We start from the raw sequence: 25,818 nt of genomic DNA, 5'->3' as shown, positions 1-25,818 counted from the left end.
TTTTAAAGGTCGTACCTCGGAGTTAGGGGCTTGGATGTCAACCGGTATGAAACTGTACTCGGCAAAGTGGTGAGCGAATGCTCATTCTGGGTACTGTCCAAGCCTTAACTCGGAGGTGAGAGCGTTTAAAAAACTCGACTCTTAGCATGATTATACCGAAAAATTCTTAGGGTAGTAATTTTTTACCATAATATACATTCTTAAACCTTCACATCAAACTTAAACTCTCCGTGGATTGAGGGGGCCAGAGCCTGCCTATTTTTCTCTGACAAATTGTCCTACGCTTCACTAGATTGCATTTGATAGATAGGACACATTTGTCGCAGACTTCGCAAGCCAGGCATCATGCCCTTGGTTGGAGTGTGAACCTATGATGTCTCTTAATTTTTTCGCAATTTTGAGCACATGGAATGAATTATATGGTTATAAAAAATCGTTAAATCATAACAATAAAAATCCCTCAGTGATTGAAAACTGATTGGCGAATAGTTTAATACCTTCAAGCTAGCCAGAGGAATGCAGCAGTGATCAGCTACTAAAATAGAGAGCTCCTCATTTAGACGGAAGACATTCCGGGCTCTTTTCAAGTCGTCAAACATGGAAAAAGCTTCCTGCCCTTACCAAATAAGTGCTTGATAGTAATAATGTCAGTATCTCTTCCTATGCTGATGATACAAAATTGGTAGTTGGTTGGAATGGTCAGAATTCCGGTTGTCTGGCAAAGGTCCTAGACAAAATTTATTCCTGGTTTGCTGCGAGTAACATGGCCTTGAATGGAATGAAATTCCGTTCAATGACTTTTGGGTCGACACCATTAGACACTCCACTATTAAATGATGAAGGTAAGGGCATTCAGCAGGTCTCATCCATAAGGGATTTAGGTGTAGTCCTTCAAGATCATGGAAAGTTCGATGAGCATATCCAGTTGAAAGTTGGTAAAGCTTTTCAAACATGTGGTTGGACATATCGCACGTCCAGAGTCCAAGTCCAGAAATAGTGTCACGATGCTAACTCTGTACAAGTCGATTGTTCAGCCGCATCTTGAATATGACTCGCCCATTTTGGCTCCCATTAGTTTAGTAGGTTTGCAAAAGCTCGAGCAGGTCCAAAGATGTTTTATTAGGAAAATTGAGGATATGACCGAGCTCTCGTATTGGGAGGGGTTAGAAAGGTTGGGATTTTACAGTATTCAGAGAAGGTACAAAAGATATCTGATATTGTAAGTTTTCAAAAGCATTCATGAGCTTTGTCCCAACCTAGGATTTAGGGTCAAGTGTAGTGACCGCAGAGGCTTAACCTGCGTTTTGAGAGCACTTTCAAGCCCTCGAGAATTCAGGCCAGCTAAAACTGCTTAGGTATCATACATAGGATGTCATAGCCTCAACATTATGAAACGGCAATGACGTTCAGAATTGAAAGAATATCGGGTTAAATGGAAACTTTCTTTATCCCGTTCTATAGATATATTTCCGTACAGGGAAGAAAAAGAAGGCTTTGAAATGGGTGCACATCTTTCGCTTTCACTTTTGTGAATCTTTGAACTCTCTGAGATTCAACAAGTTGAAGCATATCTTAATGAAGAAGTGCTGTCGCAATAATTCTTAATGGGATCAATCGCATCTGAAATCTCACCACGGCGGCATGAGAAAATAGATGGCCAAGAACAATAATTGAATTGAACAGTAGGAACTGTATGCCATGCTGGACCTACAAACCTGTGCATTGGTATACACATGTACATGCATTATTTACGGTATTTGCAAAGATATCAGTGGGATATGGGTTGTGTGGCGGGCTGGTTGTTGGTTGGTTTACTACCGCCTAGAAGGTTGGTGCACTTACTAGGTTGAAGGGTGGGTAGGTTGATCTGTTGGTTGGCTGGATAGATAGACACTATAGTGTGCGTGTGTGAGCAGCAGGTACAAAGGATCCTTTACGAGTGGACGACAGATTTCCTTCAAGAGATTACTACACCGAGGCATATCCCAACTACTAGTAGTGGTTCTTGTTGTTGCAAGAGGTGGTGGATGTGTCGAAACCTGTAAGAAATAGTATAATGCAGCGCCAGCGCACGCAGGGCTGAAGATTAAGCCTAGGCCGAAGAGGCTTGGCAAAACTTCAATGTAGAACCGTTTTTCAAACACTGCCTGGGTTTTCATTCCATCATGTACGAACTCCTACACGCACAACTAGTAGTAGTAGTAGTAGTAGTAGTAGTAGTGGTTATGGGAGAAATAGGTGATATGTAGTACAGCACTAAGATGTTGAAAGGGATGCGCAGCTGAATTCGATGAAATCCAAGGGAAAAGTGGACAAATAACTGTGAAGGCTAAAAGAAGACATAATTGAAAGAAAGGTGTGTGTGCATGTGTGTGTGGAGTGAGAGTGAGGGACTAAGTGAGTACGTGAGGAAGTGAGTAAGTGTGTGATTGAGGGAGTGGGGGAGTGAAACCTAATCATGTTGGTGGAACACCTTTGAAACAGGGTGTTCGGTCCAAGTGTGTCGCTCGAGACCGCCTCAAATTCAAATAGCGATATACAGTCAAGATCCAGTGAGACCGAGTGATAACAGATCAAGGGTGGAGTCAAACAACTTTGGGCTCATTCAATGTTTCAAAATCCTTGGTACTCGAAGCCCCCTCAAGCGAATGACGGAGGCCCAGCGTGTCTCGCCTCTGAAAGCAACATGTCTCGAGGCGAGGAGCAATCTCAAGAGGAGTCCGAACCACAATCGGGGACTGCCCACCCAATTCACCCTGCTCATCAAGCTCGCACGGACCCTAGCCTCAAGCCTGACGTGGAAAGCGATTCCAGGCTGGGAACGCAGCCAGAGCGCGAGATCGATGAACACAGGGAGAACCGCCCCATTTGGACTTGTCACAAGACCCACGAGGGAAGGTTTTATTATTGCAAGTAAGTGCATGGTGATTTGATTTTTGACAGTATTAGCAAGCAATAGTAGCGCCAATAGGGCTAGCACACGGCTATTTATTATTACCTTTTATTTTGGCTTGGAAATGTCGATCATTAACATTGTAATGTCTCCATTCTGGACTGGTTGAGTGACAATGAAAGTTTTGACAAGAAAGATCAATAAGAATGGTCCATGTGCCCAAGGAAAAAGGAAGTTAGTTGTTTCTCGTTTATTGTCTACAAAGTTTCAAAGCATTGAAAATTCATGCATAATCCAGGAAAACCCATTCATGTTTCCGCTATAACAGGAATGTCGGTGTTTCATTGCCCGAAAATTGACCAGATGGTGAATGACTCACGAGAATAAAATGTGACGTTATGGGAAAATTTAGGGCACTCAAACCCAAATTGGAGCAGCATCTGCAAATCAATAGACCCTACTAGATTGTGCACTTTCATTGAAACTTAAATATTCAACAACTTACATTAAAAGATGGCAATACAAATGATTTTGTGATGGCATATTCCTGAGTAATATGTAATATACAGTAAAAACTCACACATATACGTGCATGACTTCAGTTTAATAGTTCTTCTTTTTTGACATTTTGAAGGAATGTCGAATGAAGCAATGCAAATCTGTCAGGGCTTTGCATTAAACGATAATTCCCTTATCATGGTAATATGGTCTTTTGAAGACCAAAAAAATAAGCAGTCCTTGTGCTGTATACATTTTTGCCATCCCCTTTAGAGATTAGTAGATCTATTTCCTGAATGGTTTCGAACCGGAGAAAGTTTGAAAATTAGGACACCCTAATGAAATCATAATGGTTCTCCAAAGTTCTCCAAAGTTGCAATCAAGGCCAACCGGACGAAAAAAGCCTCATTGTCCTCAGAACAGAATAATTTGCCTTTTCAGTTTGGTGAAAAATATCATTACATGTCCCTTTTGGTCCCCCTACCAATAGATATGTTTATTTACCTTGTCATTGGGTACTGTAATTTTTTACCTTAAACGGTCTTTTTATATTATTTCTTGGCCAATTTCGATTTCAAATTCTTGCGCCTACTTCATTGGATTGTTCAGCTTGGCATTTCATATTTCGTCATGCGTTTATTTTTATTTTCCAAGTTATTCAAATGTCATTGTGCTCTAATTTTGTGGGAAGGATCCTTTCCTGGCGATGTGATTTGATACACTCACTAATTTGTTAGAATTACTTATGAATGCACAACTCCAATCCAATAGAGCACCTAGGGGCAAAATTAGTTTGAATTCTTTAGTGTTGTTGTTTTCGAATGAAAATAAACCAATCAATCATAACTAGGGGTCGGAAAGATATTTTTCAGGGTTAAATAAAGTTTTAAATCGTTTTGACCTTTTTGGGTTTTGACTTTTTCAGGATTTTAACCATAAACAACCTAAAAAATGAGGATTTTCGGGGAAATTGAAGGATTTTTGCAATGTTCAGGTGAAATTTAGGAAAAATACTTGGTGGAACTAAATTCAGGGCTACTTTGGCCGTGCCTGACAATGTTTGTCCCCGCTCAAAAATTTGCTTGACCTTGAACCCCAAGCTTTCATTAAGGGGAACTGTTGAACACATACTACGTCCAGTAATACTGTACTGCGAATGATTTAATCTTAGCCTAAAGAAGATTGGAAACCCTCCCGTTGTGTGCCATCAAAACCATGTTCGAAAAATAAAAGTTGAGTACAGTCTTGATGTCAGAGCAAAAACTAAGGGCCTGCTGAAGACACATAAATTCTTTCCGGTCGCCATTGACCATTAAGGTATTATTTCGATTCAATTTCCATCGATCCCACATTTCCCCTCGTAGTCAATGTCCAAGCTTCTGCAAAAATTTCAACCCGCTCCACGTCAAGCCACAGTGGCTGACTTTTGATGGCTTTGGTGCCGGTTTCTTATTATCTAAGAGGAAGGGGGAATAGCCTGGGAGCTCCCCCAAACAAAATATGTTCGATGGTGTACGTTCAAAATTGATGTAATATTTCTTCAATGCCCTGGCTTCATCTATAGTACAACTTCGGAGAAAGTTCGAAAAAACGTCGCAAATTTAAAGGCAGGAAGATTTCAAAACTTGTTGGGAAACACACCAAGAACAAAACATTGAGAAGACATCCGTCTTAATGTATTAATATAAGGTATTCTTTGTAGATCTACTGTGCTTGTAAATATTATCAAAAAAAAAACAACCAGAACGAATGTCTATGTCAGGGTATGTAGATACGTATAACCTCTTGCCGTTGGACCTCAGACGGTTCTTTGTAACGTCTGTCCCAGTCCTCTTGTTTATGACCTAATAGGTAGAATTTGTCTAAAATCCCGGACCAACCCTATGTAAAGGGCTTCTTAGATCGGCATGTAAAAACTGGTTGGTAAACCAAATGTTTTGTCATTGCTCTTGACCATATCTTGTCATGTTTTGATTTCACTCATCTAGACATGACAATTTTTACGTTAAATGACATTTTTCTTTGTAATTGTCTGCAAAATCCGTAAAACAGAAAGAAGTATTTGATGGACCTGTATTCCAATCTGTTCTTCCCATCAGGACTAGAACTACTCGGTTGTTTGGTTGGCCGTCCACTCGAATAACTTATTACTTTCATTTCAAACAATGCACTCACTCGACTATCATCGATTGTAGAACTGCCTTCTGATGATATCCATTTACACAAATTCCATCACCTAGTTGTTTTTTGTGTTTTCAAAGATCAAAAACAAGTCCTGGGATAAAGAAAGATACGATCACTTAATTTGATTTTAAGTTGTGCCGAATTTGTTACTGAAAAGCTTAGAAGAAATTTTATTATCTTTTCTTTTATGTAAAATCTTGAATTTTACATGAAGGTTTTTTCTTTATTGAACAGGGATGCAAATCAACTAAGAATCCTCACACGTGTTCTTCTCTAGCTTTTGAAAACAGATAGATTTTACTTGCGTTTAATCATGTTCAAACTAAAGGAGCAATAATCACGCATAGCAAGAAAAATAAGGTATTGTCCAACCAAAAACTGTCTTATATTTTGACCCACTAGCAACATTTTAATTCTTAGCAAGAGTCTCACTCATACCAGTTGAATAACACTAACGAATAAAGGTTGGGACTTGTGAGCTGCAAAAAGGTCAAACTACGAAAGAAAGAAGAAGAAGAATGAAGGTCTTATTTTGTTCTCTTTGAAACCAGTAATATTGTCATTTTGAATTAGTGGAAGCTAATTCATAAGTTGTTTTTTTCTAAAAATATTGATATTCATTTGAGTGAGGATAAAATGGAAAACCTTATTCCATGTCGAACGATTATGTTGGCAGGATAGATCTTTAAAAATATGATTAGCAATATTAAAATACGATTCCATCTTAAAAATGATCCATTGGGGAGCTCACGCTCTTCACTTACATATTCTAGGGATAAAAAAGCTTTTTCAATATCTAGAGGCGCTATAGATTTCAAAACGACGGACACTATCCCGGTACCTCTTTGTATCTAATGCTTGTTTAAAGCCGCCAAGGTTATATAATGAAAAAAGACTTTCATTCGACCACAAAGACCCCGGAACAAACAATTGAAAGGCAAACTGAAAAAATATAAAATTTATGTATACATATATCCTTAAGTTCACGCAAAACAATTGAGAAAAAACATGCCTCTCTATCTGATGGTGTTTATCAAGCAAACAATAGCCTCAAAAGAGCCATTTCAGGGACTTAATACCAGCCAAAAATGCTAAGTATGAAGAACTCGTAATTTCAATTTTGCTCTAGAGTTGGGAGTGAGGTCTTGGTGATTCCAGTATTGTTTGAGCACCAGCGGCAAATGGATATGCATAGGCCGGTTCGACTAAAATTACCGATGGACTAATTTGGGTCGATATGTGTCTTTTGCCTTTTCTTAACCATTAACATGCCTTGAATTACGAATGATTTAAGCTTGCATTAAAAAAACACCTGGATGCTTGCTTCAAGTACCCTCCAGTCTTTCAATCAACTTTTGAAGGAAGTTTGCCCCAAAATTCTCATCTTTGACTCAGCCTTCAGGAAATGCCATTCAGGCATTGTGGTAGTGTAAACCCATCTCTTATGATAATTCCATCAATCTGAGCACGTTTCAGTTGTTCGAGATGACGTGAGGGATTTCTTGGAAAATTTTCCTTAAATTGTGAAAATGGATGGGCGGATATGCAAACCAACATAACGCAATTTCATTAAGAGACGTCAGAGCGTAAATCTTGAACAAGTCAAAAAGGCATGGCAAAACTCAATCACTTCTGTTAAAAGAAGGAGTTTAAAGTACTTGAAACGAAGTAATTTGGAAACCAGGTAATTGATATTTTTAGAAGGAAATGTGCGTACGGGTGCCTAATTTTTGCTAATTTTTTATGTTCAAACATTTTTAGTTCCGGCCACTTAAATGCTTAAGAAAAAGCAAAAGAAACCTAAGGATTCAAACTACAGGGTACCACAAAGTACGCCGGCACTTAGAAATACAAATAGTTCTAAAACCATATGAGATACATTCATCAAACTTTTTTATGATGATGTTTGAACTGTCATCAACCTTTCTTATTAGTAAAATTATACATTTGGCCTCCTTTTCCACGAACAATTTGACTGAGACGATGAAACTCCATTCCCTGTGGTAAGCACAGCTTTAATGGTGATATTTCCCAGGCAGCCTTTAATCCTATTCGAGTGCCTCCACATTTTTATATGATCTTTAGGAGCACTTTTCCTCCAAAAATTTGAGGCCAATCCAACTTGCCAATTTGGGCCACGGTGGATTTACAAGTACTAAAACTTATCGCCGGCGAACTTTGTAGCAACCCTGTAGTCCAGCGGGTTGTTGTGACCAACCGGCTGATGGCTGTCCGTCCTTTTGAGGCTCGAGCTCAGACCATACTGGTAACACCAAACGTCTATCCAAATGTCAAACCTTTTTCTATTGGCTGTTACGAGTTCTTTAAAGGGATTTTACCCCAAAACTTAGATAAAGGGAAGAAGAGCTAGGTTGTGCTAGGAAAGAAAATTTTTAATCCCTCTGATTTTGAGTGGGCACAACTTTGCCACCAGACTGAATTTTAGTAGACCACTACGCATGACTAATTAGCAGGGTTTGAACCGTTACCGAAAAAAGTAATGCGTTACCGTTACCAATACTTTTGCTGAAAAATGCCCTAAAGATGCATAAAACGTGTTATAAGTTTTTTACCGTTTAGTTAGTGTGTGATGATGTGAGATCTGTAAATCTGAAAAATGACGAAAAACTGACGTGAAACAAATGACGAATATACAAGGGTACAAGAATGCACGGGGTCGTGGATTAAGGATTGTTTGGTTTTAATCCTTTTTCAAATACTCGAAACAGTTGGGCAAGCATTTGTTTATCTTTCTTTTCATTGTTTGAAAAAAGTTAACATAAGACAAGTAGTCCACGAGTTTGAAGAGAGGAAAATTAGGGATACATTTAGAGGCTAACTTACGGATTTCCGTCATGCAACTAGTAATAATGATAAACTTTATAGCGAGACTTTCCTCATTGGATCATTGTTAGTTTTACAAGTATTAATAAATGACTCGTGCATGGTGTTAGTTCTGACCCATTCGAGGTTCTAGGAGCGCCGTTCGCCGTTCGAGGCGTTGATCCACTTCACCATTGGGAGAGGAGGGGGAGTATGTCATACGTCACAGAAAATGTAAATTGATAACCCTAGTCGCAGCCTCCCGTGATTATTTATCTAATCCCATCAGTAAAAATTAAGAGAAATCATTTGAGGCAAAACTCGTAAAAATTAGGGAGGACACCTTCATACATTTTTGCTTTCTCTTGATAAAAAAAGAATGTAAAGGTAACGTGAGGCTAAAAACTCGTTCCGTTACCGTTGCGTTTGTAGAAAAGTAACGCGTTACCGGTAGCGTTACTCAAAAAGTAACGAGTTGCAAGTCAAGCCCTGCTAATAAGTGATACAAAAACAGGAGCTCTATGCACGAGTAACCCATCAAATAATCAATATGATTGTGGATCTTGGCTGTATCATTTAAAAACCGTACTTAAAAATATAAATCAGTGAGAGGAAATACAAAGAGGGAAGCAAGGGCACACACACTTTCATTTGTATAAGAAATTGGAATACTAAAAATTAGATTTTAAAAGAAATCACAAGAACATTGACTGTGTGTTAGGTAATAAAAGCATGTTGCTTTTTACAATTTGCGTTGCTCCTATCCACCGCTAACGAGTTAAACAGCAACAGCTCAACGAAACATTGAGCTGAGCAATAATGTATTTCTTAAGACAAGGCCAATTATCAGCGATGTCCACCTTCACGAGAGCGTTTATAGGTGACGCCTTTTTTGAAAGACATGTTGAACGCCGTAAACAAACAAAATGTATAAGCATTTATTTTACATATGGTAAGCTTACTTCAAAGAAAGATTTATGAAACATGTATTCTTGTTCATTATTGTCGGCGAACAAGACAATATCTTCTAACCAAATGTGGTCATTTCGCATGGATGGGAAAGGCTAGCGTTGCCAATCTTCGATGATGCTCAACGCGAGAAGTCTTCAACGGTAATGATGGTTCTATTTGGCATTTAAAATGTTTGGCTCAGAGGTAAACATGCTCACGAAAACAGCACGATGATTAGGTCACTTGGCTTTTGGCTGTAAAGCATTTTGAGCCAGGAATTCGCGGAGTTCTGAATAAGCTTTATCCAGATCATTGTTTTCGATGACTATGTCAAAATTATTAATATCATTGCCGTAGTCCATCTCAACTTTGGCAGCTGCTAGCCTTTTTTGAAGGCTTTCTTCGGTCTCTGTTTGACGTCCACGCAATCGAGCCTCCAGCACATCCAAATTCGGAGGACGAATAAAAACATAAAAGGGTTTGAATTCGGGCAACTTCTTGATCTGAATCACCCCTTGTACATCTATGTCGAGGATACAGATTCGCCCTTTGGCCAGAACAGCGGCCACGGCTTTTTTGCTGGTGCCATAAAAGTTGCCGGAAAATTGGGCGCTCTCAATGAACTCTCCATTCGCTATGGCCTTCAACATCTCCTCTTTGGCGACATAATGATAATGAACGTCTTCCACTTCCCCTGCTCGTGGACTCCGGGTGGTGTGCGAGACGGATAACCCGAATTGATCGGGAAACTCCTCCAGGAGGCGTTTAGTCAGAGTAGATTTTCCACTCCCGGATGGACCACAAAGAACCAAAGGTCGAGCCATGGCTTTAGCAACTGAAATGAAGACAAGAGTCGTTGGAACACGTGCGACTCTTGGATAAAATGTGTGATCACACTTGAATAAAGCGGTTCAGATGTTAGTCAAACGAAAAAAGTAACTGAAAATCCTAGATTGAAACGAAAATAGTGATCTCATCCTTATCGCTTTATGGCTTTTGAAGCCCCGAGACAAGTCACAACGAACAAAGGGCGAGCAAAATGAAAAACGTGCACTTTGAGGACAGAAAAAAAAAACATCTACCCTACTTCGACATCAAAGGCCAATCAACACGCTGAACTTTTTCAAGCAGACATTTTAACTTTGGTTGAAGACGAAATATGACTCCTCTTCATCTTGCCCCTTTTAACTAGAGCCCGATTCAAAACGAAACTAAGATCTCCAACTTGAAATTGTTTTAGAAGCAGAATTCTTTTTATGTCATAAAGAAAGCTCAGGTTCTGATAAACCCCAATAATCTGCTTCGTTTACAGTAGAGTTCATTCCTAGGGCTCCAGGAAAAGATATTCATGTACGAGTATTCAATAGCCGTTGAAAAAGATTCAAATCAAAATTGGCTAGACACGAAAAGGTTTGGATCCAGTCAATGTGGTTTTAAAGAGTGACATGCACAGAGTGTAGTGATTGGGACATTACGCCCGTTTTGAGCGTCGCTGCTAACTCATAGACAATTGTGATGGGTGGCCGTTTGATGGGTTGGTCCCTCACGATGATTACCTGAGGCAAAGCCCACGCCCCATCTTGGATTGGAAGCTGAGGTTCGATCACCAATAACACCACCACCCAAGTGAAATCTCCCCAGACACCGGGTTGGCAAACTACGCGAGGGCTGGGTTTGGGGCGTGGTCCACGCCCACTGACCTAGCCACGGGACTGATGGTGCGGCCCACTGAATCGTTCGACTATGACAACCCCAGCTCCCACAATGGGCCCCACCGTGGGAAATCAGGAACATCCCTGGTGGAAATAAGCGGCACTTTGGGCAAAATTAAGGCACAGCATAGGGACAAACAAAAAGGTCCAGTGACTTCGCACAACGGCTAGATGGCCTTCGGGCATGCCATGCGGGCCCAGATCTACCTCAACAAGGTCTACGACTTCGGGTCTCTAAAAGAACACGTCATCGCATGTATCTTCATTCGCTCAATTCAAACGTTGACGTCGGGACCCTCGAGCTCAAGCCGAGCGAGACCCACACCACAGGGTGGACTGCCAGAAGCCAAAATCGCACATTTACAATCCCGTTTGGGATCTTTGAGCCAACTGAGCCAACTGGAGTGCCGTCTCCCAAGACTTAAATGCGATGGAACGGCTCGACTCCGGCCCCTGGACCCGTCTTTCCGAAGGTCATTCACCCATTTCATGAGTTGGGATTAAACCCACATTCTGGGACGCAAGTGTTTGGAAAGACTGGACTTTGGAGAGTCCAGTCCACTATGGGTTAACAATGGATCTTAACTATGAATTATAGGCCGACTCATTCATTGACTTACCATTCAAATAACGCACCGACAATCAATTGATTCACACACAGGGAAAGTGTCGATTCAATGAGACGTTTCTACAAGTACTACTACACAACTTCTTCTACGAGTACACGAGGTAACCTGAAGGCCCAGAAGCGTTTCTTTACCTGGACGAGCGCAATTGGCACGAATCGTGCCCTGTTAGTGCCACGATGTATGTACTACATGCATTAACAAATAAACAAAGCCTACAAAAGGCTCGCCAAAATAGTCGCATGAATGTGGCCAAATCAGAGATCAGAGCATTGTCGAGTAATACGTGAAAATACCAGACAAAAGCGAAAGATATTGGCTTATGCAGATAGATCCAAATGATGTTTTTCTGGGTTAGCAGGTAATCACGATCTGGAGTGATCCGGATAGGAGGGAGTTCTGTGTTTAGAATCGTACCGCCCAACAAAAAGACTTCATTCAAATGGCAAGCCTGCTGGTCCTCCGTTACCGAAAAAGGTGACCAAAACTTGCTCGCAAAATAATATGTCATCGACACTCCAGGACGAAAAATAGAAAACCTTAGGAGTATACAGCTAAAACGAACGTAATGGGTATAATATTGCAACACAAATGATATATGTGCATGATGCAAAGCAACATCTTCGAATAGAATTAGGAATCCATTACAGTCGTTGTAATAACACTAATCATGAATGGTAGCATTTTTACTCATCTTAACAACCTTTAGAGGTAAAGGTCAGTTGGTCGTTTTACAAAGAATCAAAACGTGGACATAAACGTAAATGCAGAATTGATAGCTGGATGGCATTGTCAAATATTACGGCTCAATTTTTTTTTGAGTTGGTTAATATTCATGTGAAGACGAAGGTTCCACGAAGCATTATGTGAAACAGAAACATAACAACATTGCGCTTTAAAGTAAACCAATGGAACACCAAGATATGGGTTTAGTCTTGCTTGTCTTATTTCAAAAGAAATTGGTGGTTCTCCAAAATCAAATGAGTCAAATATGCGTCCCATCTTAGAGTTTGATCATTGTGAAAACGGATATTACTCAATGTGAAAAATCTCTCAAATTGTTATGGGTGAAGAGAAGACTGATATTTTTTTTTACTTTTTACCAAGTTAAAAAATATCTTGACATAAAGCATAAAATATGCCGCTTTATAATCGATCATAATAGTTTCGATGAACTTGCTATGGTAGTTTACAAAGGCTGCTTAATTCGTTATAGCCACTAGAAGTGTGAAATTGTTGAAAATATATAATTGTTCTTTAGAATTTGAGTTTGCTGGGCCCTCAATGCCATTGAAACTGTGTTCTCACCTATAGTGCGGTGCTTTAGGTGGTTTGGAGTAATAACAAAAGCGAAACTTCCCAGCGAAGAAGAAATTGACCTCTATAGATGGGCCAAGAATTAGGCTAATGTCTTTCATCTTTGAAGAGGCTAGTTGCCTTTGCATATTAATTTCCTTGATGAAATCTAAGATGAAATATTTCATTTCTGCCGAACGCGAACGAATTCTCTGAGGGGGTTTCAAGGGCTCAATATTGAGACCGAATCGGGTCCAAGATTTCAGCAATGTTGATGCGGATCTGTCAGAGGTACAACGTATGTCCACAATCAACTATGTATGGATTGATGTCATTTTTCATTACTCAAAAGTGAAGGAAAGTGAAGTCCCCTAAACTAAATTTGTCCGAAAGTGATGGCTTATTTAGATGCAATATTTTATAGATTTTGTAAGTAAAAGAGCGCTCGCTGCAAAAACTCGAATTTCCATGACATACCTATGGCCAGGAATACTCCCAAAGCAGTAAGACAACTTACCTTTTAACTAAGGAAATTGAGAGTAAAGGGTGCTTCGATTCAATGGCAAGGTCATGGCAAATATCATATCAATGCTTGTATATGTAAACACGATTTCAGAAAATTACATACAGAGATGGCATTACAATTGTAGAAGTCCATTGCATGTGTCTGCCTTCATGCAAGTACAATTAAGAACTCCTTGATTGATAAATCGTCCGACTTTTCGACGAAAAGGTTCATTCTTTAATGTTTTGAAAAAGAATAAAGCAGGTGTGTCGGGTTCTTGGGTAAAAACCGGGAGTCTGAAATGCTTTGATTTTATGATGCTTACGAAATCTTTATCTGCGACTCAAATACTGGCATCTACCAACAACTGAACAGGGAACTCGTACAGATTAAAATCAATCACGAATGATACCAAAGCACAACTTCAAAAAGCAATTGGGGAGATTTGCCTGCAACTTTTTATGTTTCCAACTCGTGTTCAATGTTCATGACCTGTGATTACCATTCGAGGATGGCATGAGCATCGTGGTCCTTCCTTGGATTAGTCAACATGATCTGCCATACATTTTAAGATTGACCCGGAGTCAATTTTCCACTGCTAGAGCGTTGCTACCTTTTTAGGCTACCAAAAAAACGCCACATGATTGCAAAAATCGCGCTTTGCCCTGCGATGATTCGCTTTCACTTTTCTTCCTGGCCTCGTCGTGTGGCCCACACCAGCCGCAACTCAGTAGTGATAAAGCCCACGCCTGAACCGAACCGAAAGCGGTCTGACCTCCTCCCCTTCCTCCCCCTCCACCCTCTTCGCCAAATGTTCCCAAAGTATTGGTATAAAAAGTCTCCTCAGCCTTCACCTCGAGGGAACATTGCGAATGGGTGGGCGACAAGACCCAATGACGATCGAGCGAGGAACACCAGTGAGAAGGAGAGAAGGACAGACATGGACAGACATGGACGGCGAGAGGAGAGGGCGCTCCCTCGGCCTCCAGACGTACGTACTGAACCGAAGACCTGAACTCGATCGAAGGCCCCTCTGACTCTGACTGACTGATGCTGAGCGAGTCCGTGGAATGCACGTTTGAGCAGTGCCGTTCCGCTTCTTCCGTAGTACGGGGACGGACGAGTCAGAACTCAAAGTAGGTGAAATGTGGGACAGAGGGAAAGCACGCACACGGTCATCGGGACCAGGCAGTTTCATCCTTGTTTATATATCATCAAGGACAGTGAGAGAGAAATGACTGAATATTTACACACAGTCTTCGCTGACCTGGTGCGGGGGGGTTCTCCTTGTTGAACTAAACATGTGAAAAGTCTCAAGTGGAAACAAGTTCTTCCCTCACTTGTCCATGGATGTTTTCCATTGGAAATGGGCAATAATCTAGAAGTCATGGAGAGGAATATCACCAGACGAACCCAAGATAGTCGTGTCAGGTAGTGAGCGAAAAAAAGTTAAATTTCTGGATCCACGCGTTGTACGCTTGGATTGCAAAGAGCCGCAAAGCGAGTCCAATATCTTGAATGCAAAAGGTCTATCATTTCTGAAAGCTATAAATGAAACTCGTTTTAGATTTAGCACAAGGCACAAAGGTCTTTAGCAACTTGGGAAAATTAGGTTGTACTTATTACCAGTCTACGAAATTCTACCAAGATAGATTGAACCGGCAATGTCTGTATGACAACGAATTTTCATTTCACTTTGCAAAATTGATCAAGTGACAAGACATCTTAATCATTCTAAGTAAAGAATATGCCTTGAGTCATGGTTAGCTTGATCTACATATTCTCATGGATTATGTCATCCCTCAAACTGAATCTCATTTTAGTTCCTTGCGTTCAATCATGAGGAAGGAGTTTCACGGCTATGCACACTCTCCAATTCATCAATTTTCCTTTCAATTTTCAGCCATCACACCCACACCAGTGGCTGGTTACCGCCTATCGATATTTGGGACTCCTCGCAAAGTAATCTCCCCTACGGCTGGGAAAGTGCTCGGAGCAAGGATGGACGAACATATTATGTCAAGTAATGTAGCATTAACAGAGTGCATTGACTCCAAGCGAGCCAAATTCACAACGGGCCTTTCTTTGATCCCTCCTTTTAGCCACCTCAGCAAAACCACCACATACGAGCCGCCCAATGTCTGGGATAAATATGAGGCCGAAGAGGCCTCCAAACCTCGCCGAATCACGTTGGAACGCGATCCAGAACTCGGGTTTGGATTTGTCGCTGGATCAGAAAGACCAGTTATTGTCAGGTAAGCTGATTTCTGGCCACTTTCTGATAAAATCATAAGGGTTAGGCAAAATAATGTGCAAAATAAAGCGTCAGCCGGCTTTGGAACATTTTACGCAAACCAATTGGTCCATCTAAGCTCTGAAATACACTTGTCCAAAATGTAATGTATTAAATCAGATAAACTTACGTACTTTCCAATGTGAATACGACATATTTCCCTCTGAATTCATTTTGTGGATGAATTCATTTTGTCTTGAAATGGATGCCTTCCGAAAACAGACATTGTTACCCAAGGTCCAAATTCAAATCTGTATAGCCTTTGTGCGAGTGGCTTGTTCCATTTCCAAACAAATTGGTCCATTAAATGTGTAGTTGTTTCCAGGGTTTTTTTTCCATGGTGAAGTGCTAAATTAGCAAAAGTGCTTTTCTTCTGATAGTATTGACAACAAAAACATATTCGCTGATTGACAATAGAGCAAATTGTTGTTGAGTATGAGGTGTTTTGTCCCACCTGAGTAATTTAATCATTTTGGACTAATGTTTAAGAAGGTGTTGTTGTATCACTTACATAGCGACCAGATTCATTCATTTGAAGCCTTGTGTTCCGTCTTTTTTTCAGATTTGTAACAACAGGGGGTCCAAGCGTGGATAAGCTCATGCCTGGTGATCAAATTTTGAATATCAATGGGGAAGATGTGAAACTCGCCCCAAGAGATCATGTGATCCGACTAGTCAGAAATTCCACAGAGTCCGTCTGTCTCTTAGTTTGTCAACCTCCTCTGGACAACGTAAGAATACATTTGAGTGGGATATACTATTACTATTACTCCATTAAAAATTTACCGAGACAGATCGATTTTAAACACTCCACGATTACGGCTTACGAAATTCGAAGGTTTTTTTCCCCACATCCTCCAAGGCCAACCGTTTTGTTTGGCTTCATTCTTCTGCTGTGGACTTACGTAGTTTCTTCTGAGAAGACAGGAATTGAAAAATGACACATGATTTTAGTTCAGTACGGTACATTCAAACTACTGCACCTCTAATGGAGCCCGAGATAAATGCCACGTGCACTTGCCAATGCTCTCAGAGTGCAGCAAAAGTGAATATTTTAGAATTTTTTGATTACATCTCTGAAGAGGTAAGCAACTGAATTCGTTTCTGTTGCCTAAGAGTGATTGGTAGCCGGCTTTTCATGATGGGAAAGAGGAATTCATTAGTGACAATTTTGATTGTCTTACTTCTTGGAAGGAGTTTTTAACGCTAACCTGAATACTCTAGCAAATATTCCTTGATAGTCCCTTTAAGCTGATAAATCAAGGCTACACACTTTCGAATAGTCTCATTCGTAATTCACCATTTTTCTCATTTTGACGATAACGTTGGACGGAAACGGCTTAGAGTAATCGTGAGTTCTTCGGGGTAACGCAAGTTCAAAACAATCTTCTTCAAATTCATTACGAGATTTACATTGATATCCGATATCTCATTAGACCATAGACTTGGACAGACCCTTGAATAGAGCATCTAATTCATGAAATTGAAAATGTTTACGGCAATCAGATATTTTGTCAGTTATGATGGACAGGCACAGGCCTTAAAAAAATTCATCGAAAGCTCAATATCAAGGTTTTTCGTTCATCTGGGTTAAATGCTTCAAAAAACGTAAATAGCCATTTCAAATGGTAATTCCAATCTTGTAGTCTTCTTATTATTGAGTCACGGAAATGCATCAATCTAGATCTAGATTTCCGTTTCAAGTATATTTGGACAAAAACGCTTGTGATAACACCAGAATGACAAGTCAGGGACTAAGTTAAAAGAAGGGGTGCTCAACAAAGGGTCTATATCATTGGCCATCGTTCTTAAAATTAATGTATTCAAATGTGGCAACTGTTTATGTTTGGTAGCATCTTTTTAGTCACTCAGCAATTCTTTGCTCCAAAAACCTGGCAACCATGGACTTATAAATGGGGCTCAGATAAAGCCTTTATTTGAAACTGGCATTGAAAATTTAATCCTTTGTCTTTTTCATCATGTCACGTAAAGCAAGTCTTTAAAAGTTGTACATTTAAGCTCCCGGCCGATACAAGATTAACCCAAAATAGAAAATTAAATTATGTGTTGTATTCCACACTGTTCATTTTTTTAACATTCTCTCTTCGAACCTCGAAAACTGCACAGTTATACATATTAATCATCTACAAGATCTTTATCGTTTATAGAGAAATATGTAGAGCAAATTTGACAAGATCTTCCGGCTCTTCAATTCTACTATTTTTACTTCTTTACGTACATTTCTTACGCTAAAAATGAGAACTTCTCAAATGTTGAATATGAAAAAGTGTCTACAAAGCGTTCTGATAGGAATATGCTTAAGTGCTTTTCATCATCAGCTTGCATTTTTGTCCGAAATCAATAGTTTTTTCTTCTTTTTTATAATTCCATCCAGTCTTCGACGCGTAAGTCAGCCTTGTTATCAGCAACCAAGAAAGCCAAATTAAGGACCAAACCATCGCGAGTACGATTTGCCGAAAGCGTGGACATTAATGATGTAGGTGATCAAATTATCAGCCATGATGATGGCTCAGAATGTAAAAAGGGTCTCTTAATTTAGCCATCGTCCCAATCTCAGACCCATCCCAATGATTCTGTGCTTCCGTTGATGCCAAACGTCTTGAAAGTGTTCCTGGAAAATGGTCAGACCAAATCATTCAAGTACGACTCCACGACCACAGTTCAAGATGTGATCAATTCGCTGCAAGCCAAATTGGGCCTAAAGTCATCCAAGAGCTTTGGTTTGATGGTGGAACACATCAAAAGTCTCAGGCGAAACAAGTTGACCATCCTGAATCCCAAGGAGCGATTGACCATGGTGAGTAGGATCCATGCAAATCCTGTGGTGGACGGAGGAAGGTTTGAATATGGATTGAACATGTCTTTGTTCTCTAGATTGCTTCCCGTCCTGGTTCTCAAAACCTGCGTTGTTTGTTCCGCGTGACTTTCGTGCCTGAAGATGCGTACGAGCTCCTCCGTGAAGACCCGATGGCTTTCGAGTATCTCTATGTTCAATGTTGCAATGACGTTATGCAAGAACGGTTTGCTCCGGAGCTCAAATATGACTTTGCCTTCAAGTTAGCAGCCCTTCAAATGCATCAACATCTTTTATCAAACAATGAAAGTCTGACGAAAGTGACAATCAAGATGGTCGAGTAAGTAGCTTGGATCTCAATGGGATCCATCGAGTCTTTGCTGAAATATAGTTCAAAAAATAAAAACTAATCATGCTTGGCGGACATTATTTCAGACGGGAATTTGGCTTGGACCGATTTGTGCCTTCAAGCGTGGGAGACTCCATGAAGCCCAAAGAACTAAGAAAAGTGTTGGCCCATTTTCTGAAGCTCAATCAGAGACTCTCATCGACGCCCCAGAAAGTTCTTACACCTCTCCAAGCGAAATTGCACTACCTTAGGATAATTAGTGATCTTCCCAGTTATGGGGCAAAATGTTTCTCCAGCAGCATCAATGTAAGTTTCATCTTTACGCACAAATCGTTTTATTCATCTGTCCGCAACTGAAAATGTGATATTGTCTTGATTTTAGGAGTCAAACGTTGAATCGGCCATTCTTGTAAGCCCAAGGTTTGGAGTGAGCCAGATTAACAACATGGGACACAATGTGGTAAGAAGAACCTTGACGTCGATTTATAATTCTAGTACGAGCATGCGCTCTTAAAGGGGACAATAATTCAATTTAGGTGTCTGACGAGTTTGTGAAAGTGGTATGCACTCTGACCACCACCACATTTTACTTCCATCGTTTAAGAGTGAGCAAAGAAGACGATTAGTAGTTTTGATGCACCGACATCATATCATGAGTAGATTAAAGAAAAAGAGGCCTAAGTAGTGAATTAGTTGTGGATGCAACATTATTTTCACTTGTGAACCCAAACGCTTACTTTCTGGTTCCATTTCTTTTTCAGCCCATTAACCTCTGTGATATTGACAAAATCTCTCGAATTGAGGCTGTTAAAAACGAAGAAAGGTTTCAAAGAATAGAAATTCACACAACAGACATGGATAAGAAGGTAAACGGTAGTCAGCAAATAATTCATATGGGGACACTTATTATAGTTGATATCATTTCAGCCCACCTCTTTGCTCCTGGAAGATAATGACGCTGAGGAGCTCATTCTGGTCTTGCAAGGATACTTTAGACTCTTAACATCGTTGGAATTGGAGGTAAAGAGGGAACCGTCGCAATTTGCCCCTCAAGTACCTGGTAAGTACTTGGCAAATATTAGAATTTGTAACACAAGTCTTTGATCATGGTTATGATGTAACATTGAAGATAATTTTCTCCTTTTTTATTTTTTAGCGCCTGCGTATTGCAGTAAGCACGCTGTGGTCCCCTCTGGTTGGAACTATGCTGGATCTCCTGAGAGAACTAATGCTCTTGAATCGAAGAACTATCCCGTGGTTGACCTAGGAGAGCATCCTCCTTACAGGCATCCTTCCGAGGGACATGAAGTCCCACTACCTGAGAATCCAAATGAACAAGATCGCCACTTGAACTCTGAATCAGAGGACAGTGACAGTCGGCAGAACGTTAATTTGGATAGCCCCAGAAGCAGCATTTCACACAGGTTCGCTCGGCAAAAAAAAGGTATCTTGAATGCCTCAAGGCACGCATTTTTACTTGATTGTTCCAATTCTTTGCTAGGAGTTTATCAAAAACCGTCAATCATCATTCACCAGTTCCGGAAAGAATCAGGTCTAATCGTGATACTGGCCAGCTAATTAGGTCAACACATCATAATGAAGCTCTTAATGAAGCAGTAAGTATTTTCAGAATAATTACAACTCATTATTTTACAATAGATTAGATAATTTGATAATCTTTCTCAAATCTATCATGTACCGGTATGTCAACTACTATTGGTCACACATCATTGCAGGTCATTCGAAATAGAACGAGCAATGGATTGGGGCCAAAACCTCATTCTATACAAGGCGTTCGATCATCCGGAGAAACGCTGGAAAGTGGCGCAAGTTCCAATAGTTCCAATGGCTCTGGAACAGATTCGGAGAGCGTCATCACTTTCAAGTCTGAAATGTCTGCAACGGCGGATAGCTTTGGCAAACTAAAGCATAGTGATTCATTGCTATTGCTCTCCAAGGTACACTATTGATTATTGACTGACTTGGAGCATTAACTATGCTAATAATGCAAAAAGATTTTAGACAAGATTAATGTTTTCCTATTAAAGACATCTTCGGCAAATTCGGCAACTACTGTTGAAAATATTCGATCAATTTGTGTCATGGTGATTGTTAATCAGAATGCTGGCATATGTTTATTCGTAACATAGAAAAACCACTTAAAATGTTGTGTTAGCTTATGGAATCTCGTTAATAGCTTAGCAAAATTACTTGAATTTTCCATATGCATTGCAGGTTGCCGAGGATTCCGATGACTACACCCAAGGACTCACACAAGCAGTTAACGAGTCGTTGTCCTTTGATAAGAGCGCACACGTAAAAAACTTTCCAGAGCTCGGTGGTCCATATTCGGAGTCCCCACCCAAGGGCAGGGTCAACCCCGTTGTGATAACGAAGCGTCTGAAACCGAGTGATTCCAGTTTTGGACTTCATGCCGATGATGAAATGAATAGCGCTTCGGTTCAGGACACCAATATGGATTCAAAATTGAAGGTAACACATGAACTGTTGTTGTCTACCTCACAATCAAAGCTGACGACGCTTATGTTCAGGATAAAATACATTTTGGATCAAATACATGCAAGTATTCCTATAAAAACAAAGAGTGTGAATCAGCACTCGATTCAGGCTAAAAGCCTGTTCGTTTCAGGGCAACAGCCCACTATCAACACGTCTTATTGCCGGTCGAGTTATTGTAGAACAACCCAGATAACGAGTAATTGTTTCCATCAACAGTGTCGAAGCACCCACAGTAACCTTAGCACCACATCAGTTAGCGATTATAGGTGCATTCATTCCGATTAGTTCTCCAATCCGGCAAATTAACTTTTTCAACCATTCCAGGAGGATGCTCGAGGTCGCTCCAATGCAAGAGCAAAAGCAGATCAAGATCTCATTGACCTGACTATGATTCCTCCTCCAATGACTCCGGATGAGGACGGACCTTTTCAAAGTACTACCTCAACATCAAATGCATTTAGTACCCCACCCACGCCATTTGCTGATCGACAATCTTTAGATGCCGAACTCCGTGCGCTAGAAATTGATTTGGGGCGAATCTCATCCATCAAAGACTTTGGAAGTGATCACGAGTCCACTTGGAACTCAGGTAATTGTTCCTTATAAAGATGACGACGACCAATATTTACGTTGCCTTTCTTTCCCATCCATAGCAACACTATCAACTGCCAATGCCATCATGGATCATGTTTATCACATGGACGAGTCTCGAACCTCGGGGATAGCAGCCCTCTATCAAATGCGGGACATCGATTCGTTTATTGAAAACATGGCAGTGCCGCCACCACCACCTCAAAACAATAATGAAGGCTCTTTGAGAGATCACTCTGATTTGTCGGCATTTATCATTCCTCCCCCTCCAACGGGTCTGCCTCAAAGGCCTCCCAAAAATGTCCGCATCCCAACATCTTTTTTGTCGCCATCGTCATCGTCGTCGTTGATGGCGTCCTCAGAACGAGAAAAAAATGCATCCTTTCAAACATCCAGTGGATCAACTGAGCACAAATTTGTTAAGAACTCGCTTACGAAAGTCAACATGGACAGAGAAGTGGACGAGGTCAACGTGAATCAAAATGTCAAACAAATTTCGACTTCTACCTCAGCGGTGATTGTCAATGACCGTGGGGAAAAGATATCTCCTCGAATTGCGTCGCTTCAGCAGAAACTGTTAAGCCCCTCTAATGATGGGCCTGGATCACAATTGTCTGCTCAGTCTAGCTCCCTGCCAATCCAAGTGGGCAAAACGTTCATGCCCGCTTCACCAGGGTCTTCCGGTTTTTCAGCCACACCTCCCCCTCCTCCGCCGCCCCCTCGCTCATCAACCCTTGCAAGGAGTCGAGTCCCTCAAAACCTCACCCATTCTTCGATCCAGTCCGGTCTGAAACCCCAGCTTTCTCTGCCGTTGGTAACCAATAATCTTGAGCCTGAAGTATCCTCTAACCCATCACAAGTAGACGAGATTCCTCCCTCGCTTCCTCCAAGAATGTCCCCTTTGAAATCATGGGATGTAAAACCGACCCAAGAGCCTCCCCTCCACCCAACTCCAACTTATATTGTACCTGGCACTTTCCATACTACGATTCAGTCAAGTATAAAACCAGCTGTACCAGCAAGGAGTAGTAAACCAGTGACCAAACTTGTCCGGAGCCTGCCAGATATTCCAGTCGAAAACGGGGACACTGTCCAGAGATTGGGTGAAACTGGAACAGAAGAGGGTAAACCGAAACTGCCGGCCAAAACTATACCCTCGTCTGAGCGGGTCATGGTGAACGTCAGTGGTCGAAAGTTGCCCATCACCCCGCCCAAACCCAAGCTCGCCAACATAGATCTTCAGCGAGATCTCAAATCCAGTCCTGGTCGTACCTTTCCGGCGTCAATTTCAGTGGATCCCGTCGAACTCTACTCAAATAGCGAGTTTGATCCCGATGACGGGAGCTCCCTCGAGGGAACCAGCGTAGATGACGAAACGTTTCCATCCAACTTGAATTCAAGCCACCGCAATCCCGCCATCGTTTTCCAACGAGCGGAATCAGACATCAAGAAAGTGGTCTCACACTTGTCGAAATCATGCGAGCTGATCAAGACAAGGCACAATTGTCCGACGACACAGAAAAACGAGACTTCGGCTGAGCAATCGTATCACCATATTTGCGAACAACTCACAGACGAATGTCGACAATTTGTAACCGCCTCTAAATTGTTTGTGAAAAGCGCAACTGAAAGCGAAAATCAGTTGCTCCAATGTCTCGAGCATTGCGTGAAAATGATTCAACGAATCGGCACAATATGTCGCGCGATTGCAGAGTGCGAGAAGAAATCCGACCAAACTGAGGGCCTGATCTCCAAAGTCAAAGATATGGCGGAAACGTATCTTCAAACGGTCCAAGCTGCTTCTCTAGCCTTGGGACAAGGTGTCAACGATCCATCGATGAATGTTCTCATGAAAAAGGCCACCTCTTTGGCTAGTGTCTTGACGATTTTGATGCGCTCTTTGAGGGTCTTCTCTGCTTAATTACAGACCTATCTCCATCGTACAACCAATTCAATCGTGACCTAAAAAAGAAACAATGCATTTTATTCGGAGCACAACCAGAAATAAAGTTCCTACATTTTATCTGAGAAAATTTGATTGCTATATTTTTCATCCAATGACCTGTCTGTCATCTATAACGTCTTGGTCAAGGTAAGAAAAATCAAGCACACATAGTTCACATACTTTGATTTGGACAAGGAGGAATGTAGTTTTGTTGACCATAACACACTAATTGAAATCTAGTAAGCTAGAAATTTTAGGCGTTATATCACACTCCAAACGATGGCGACCCCAATTTCGGGTTTAGAAGAGGTGGTAAATATTGTTGTTGTAAAAATGAGCCGGATATATCAATCTCAAAAATATGGTCAATAAAACTATTCAAGAGTATGGAAAATTGTCATGTTCTGATTCAATGACAAGGACAATTTAAAAAAAAAAAAATCTTTTTTGCGAGTTTGGATTAAGATTTGACAACATTTATATTATGTATAGTGGGATGTCCCAATTTGGGTTCGAGGGTTTAAAAGTCCTTAATTGTACCGGGTGCGCCATATTATCGTCTACACTTATTTGCAGCCCCAATAACTCTATCAATGGTAGGTCTGGCTAATCATTCCGCTTTAGACATAGGTTGCATGTGATCATTGCCAACCATTTCCAAGCATAGTAAGCGTCTAGATTAAAAAACGGACAAAACAGCTTCTTAAATATGGAAGAACTGCAAAGAGGGGTTGTGGTCAAACTTAATATCAAAATCGTCAATAGTTTTGGCATTTGCCGCACCACGGTTTGCAACATTCATAAGCTCCATGCCGTCAGCAAGGTATTCTACATGCCTAGGCCTACCTTGAACAAAGGTTGGTCTTCAGAAGATTCTGGTCAAAGTTGGTCTGCCCCCCCAAACAGCCTCAACCTAGATCCCCTGGATTTCAGCATATGGGGGCATGTGGAGATCAAGGCCTGTGCCACCATCCACGGCAATGTGGGCAAGCTGAAGGCGTCAGTTGGTGACGCCTTGGCCGCCATGGACAATGAGTACATAAAGAAGATTTTCGCCAACTTTGAATTTATGTGTTAAGCTCTTCAATTCATTATAAATGAGCATTACTCATTTTGCTTATGATTCTGTTACAAACGGGAAATAGAGCTAAATGTATCTGCTCTTCGGATTTTTTGTTTGTAGTAACTTGCTCTGTGCTTTATGAGTCTTATTATTTGTCTTCAAACTTTTTTCTGGTCAAAAAATTTGCCTTTACAATATGTAAATCTTGCATGGTGTCCACAAAAAAATCAGACGGAATTCAAATTTTGAGGGAAAGTGGGGTGCTTTTCCCCGGACCTGAACGATTTGGACAGATTAAATATACACTACCCATAAAAGCAAAATATGAAGATCAAAGGCGTTCAGTAATTGAAGGAAAATATGGGGCCAAATCGAAACAAATTTTGCTTTTTCTCAGGCAACCGAGTTGTCACCTGACACTTGAAAACATGTTCGGGCATGGATTGTAATGGTGCATTTACGCGAGATATTTTTGGACACATAATTTGACAAACAATCTCAGAAATGTTAGACATCTAAAAAGAGGGACTATGACTTTGTTTGGGCCCCCTTGTATTTTTAAGATCAGTAATGTTGATTCATCTCGAAGATGTGACCATGACTTCAGACTATGGCCGAGACTAGAGGGCTAGTCAGAGAAACGACACTCAAGAGATTTCTGAGATTTTTTTGGCTCCGTCGCGGCTGCCTGGTGTGTGCGATGGGGATCGACTTTGAACACATTTAGTTATGTGATTCAGAAAATAAAGTTCTG

At 40.8% G+C, this 25,818-nt stretch overlaps 2 protein-coding genes across 8 annotated transcripts; one reads left to right on the top strand and one right to left on the bottom strand.

The window, feature by feature from the left end:
• The first annotated feature begins 2,029 nt into the window (after positions 1-2,029).
• Positions 2,030-24,079, top strand: LOC131877834 (uncharacterized). 5 transcript variants are annotated; one of them, XM_059223640.1, is made up of 17 exons: positions 2,030-2,913; positions 15,392-15,511; positions 15,591-15,743; positions 16,344-16,512; positions 18,177-18,278; positions 18,360-18,599; positions 18,677-18,936; positions 19,032-19,251; positions 19,328-19,405; positions 19,707-19,811; positions 19,873-20,005; positions 20,102-20,369; positions 20,447-20,561; positions 20,682-20,903; positions 21,181-21,438; positions 21,790-22,054; positions 22,119-24,079. In XM_059223640.1, exons 1-17 carry the CDS (start codon positions 2,609-2,611, stop codon positions 23,975-23,977), a joined length of 4,872 nt encoding a protein of 1,623 aa, XP_059079623.1. In that variant the 5' UTR covers positions 2,030-2,608; the 3' UTR covers positions 23,978-24,079. The 5 variants fall into 5 exon arrangements, with proteins under 5 accessions (XP_059079623.1, XP_059079622.1, XP_059079624.1 ...); XM_059223639.1 differs by having other exon boundaries at positions 18,342-18,599; XM_059223641.1 differs by lacking the exon at positions 2,030-2,913 and adding an exon at positions 14,749-14,919 and having other exon boundaries at positions 18,342-18,599.
• On the bottom strand, positions 9,315-11,869 carry LOC131877841 (guanylate kinase-like). 3 transcript variants are annotated; one of them, XM_059223653.1, is made up of 4 exons: positions 11,682-11,807; positions 11,269-11,622; positions 10,906-11,145; positions 9,315-10,184 (listed from the first exon to the last, which is right to left on the bottom strand). In XM_059223653.1, exons 3-4 carry the CDS (start codon positions 11,141-11,143, stop codon positions 9,589-9,591), a joined length of 834 nt encoding a protein of 277 aa, XP_059079636.1. In that variant the 5' UTR covers positions 11,144-11,145; positions 11,269-11,622; positions 11,682-11,807; the 3' UTR covers positions 9,315-9,588. The 3 variants fall into 3 exon arrangements, with proteins under 3 accessions (XP_059079636.1, XP_059079634.1, XP_059079635.1); XM_059223651.1 differs by lacking the exons at positions 11,269-11,622; positions 11,682-11,807 and adding an exon at positions 11,822-11,869; XM_059223652.1 differs by lacking the exon at positions 11,269-11,622 and having other exon boundaries at positions 11,682-11,822.
• Positions 24,080-25,818: the final 1,739 nt, after the last annotated feature.

The sequence above is a fragment of the Tigriopus californicus genome, chromosome 3 (genome assembly GCF_007210705.1).
Source record: "Tigriopus californicus strain San Diego chromosome 3, Tcal_SD_v2.1, whole genome shotgun sequence".
Classification (NCBI taxonomy): Eukaryota; Metazoa; Arthropoda; class Copepoda; order Harpacticoida; family Harpacticidae; genus Tigriopus; species Tigriopus californicus.
Note: the sequence above shows the minus strand (reverse complement) of the source record. Positions and strands in the feature narration are given on the sequence as shown.

What these genes read in the sequence shown, in the direction of transcription:
- LOC131877834 (XM_059223639.1), top strand. Translation starts at nt 2,609, where the DNA reads ATGTTTCAAAATCCTTGGTACTCGAAGCCCCCTCAAGCGAATGACGGA. An exon ending in GAAAGACCAGTTATTGTCAG is followed by an intron (nt 15,744 to 16,343) that starts GTAAGCTGATTT and finishes TCTTTTTTTCAG; the next exon opens with ATTTGTAACAACAGGGGGTC. An exon ending in CCAAGGAGCGATTGACCATG is followed by an intron (nt 18,600 to 18,676) that starts GTGAGTAGGATC and finishes TTTGTTCTCTAG; the next exon opens with ATTGCTTCCCGTCCTGGTTC.
- LOC131877841 (XM_059223651.1), bottom strand. Translation starts at nt 11,143, where the DNA reads ATGTTCCTGATTTCCCACGGTGGGGCCCATTGTGGGAGCTGGGGTTGT. An exon ending in GGGCGTGGGCTTTGCCTCAG is followed by an intron (nt 10,185 to 10,905) that starts GTAATCATCGTG and finishes TCTTCATTTCAG; the next exon opens with TTGCTAAAGCCATGGCTCGA.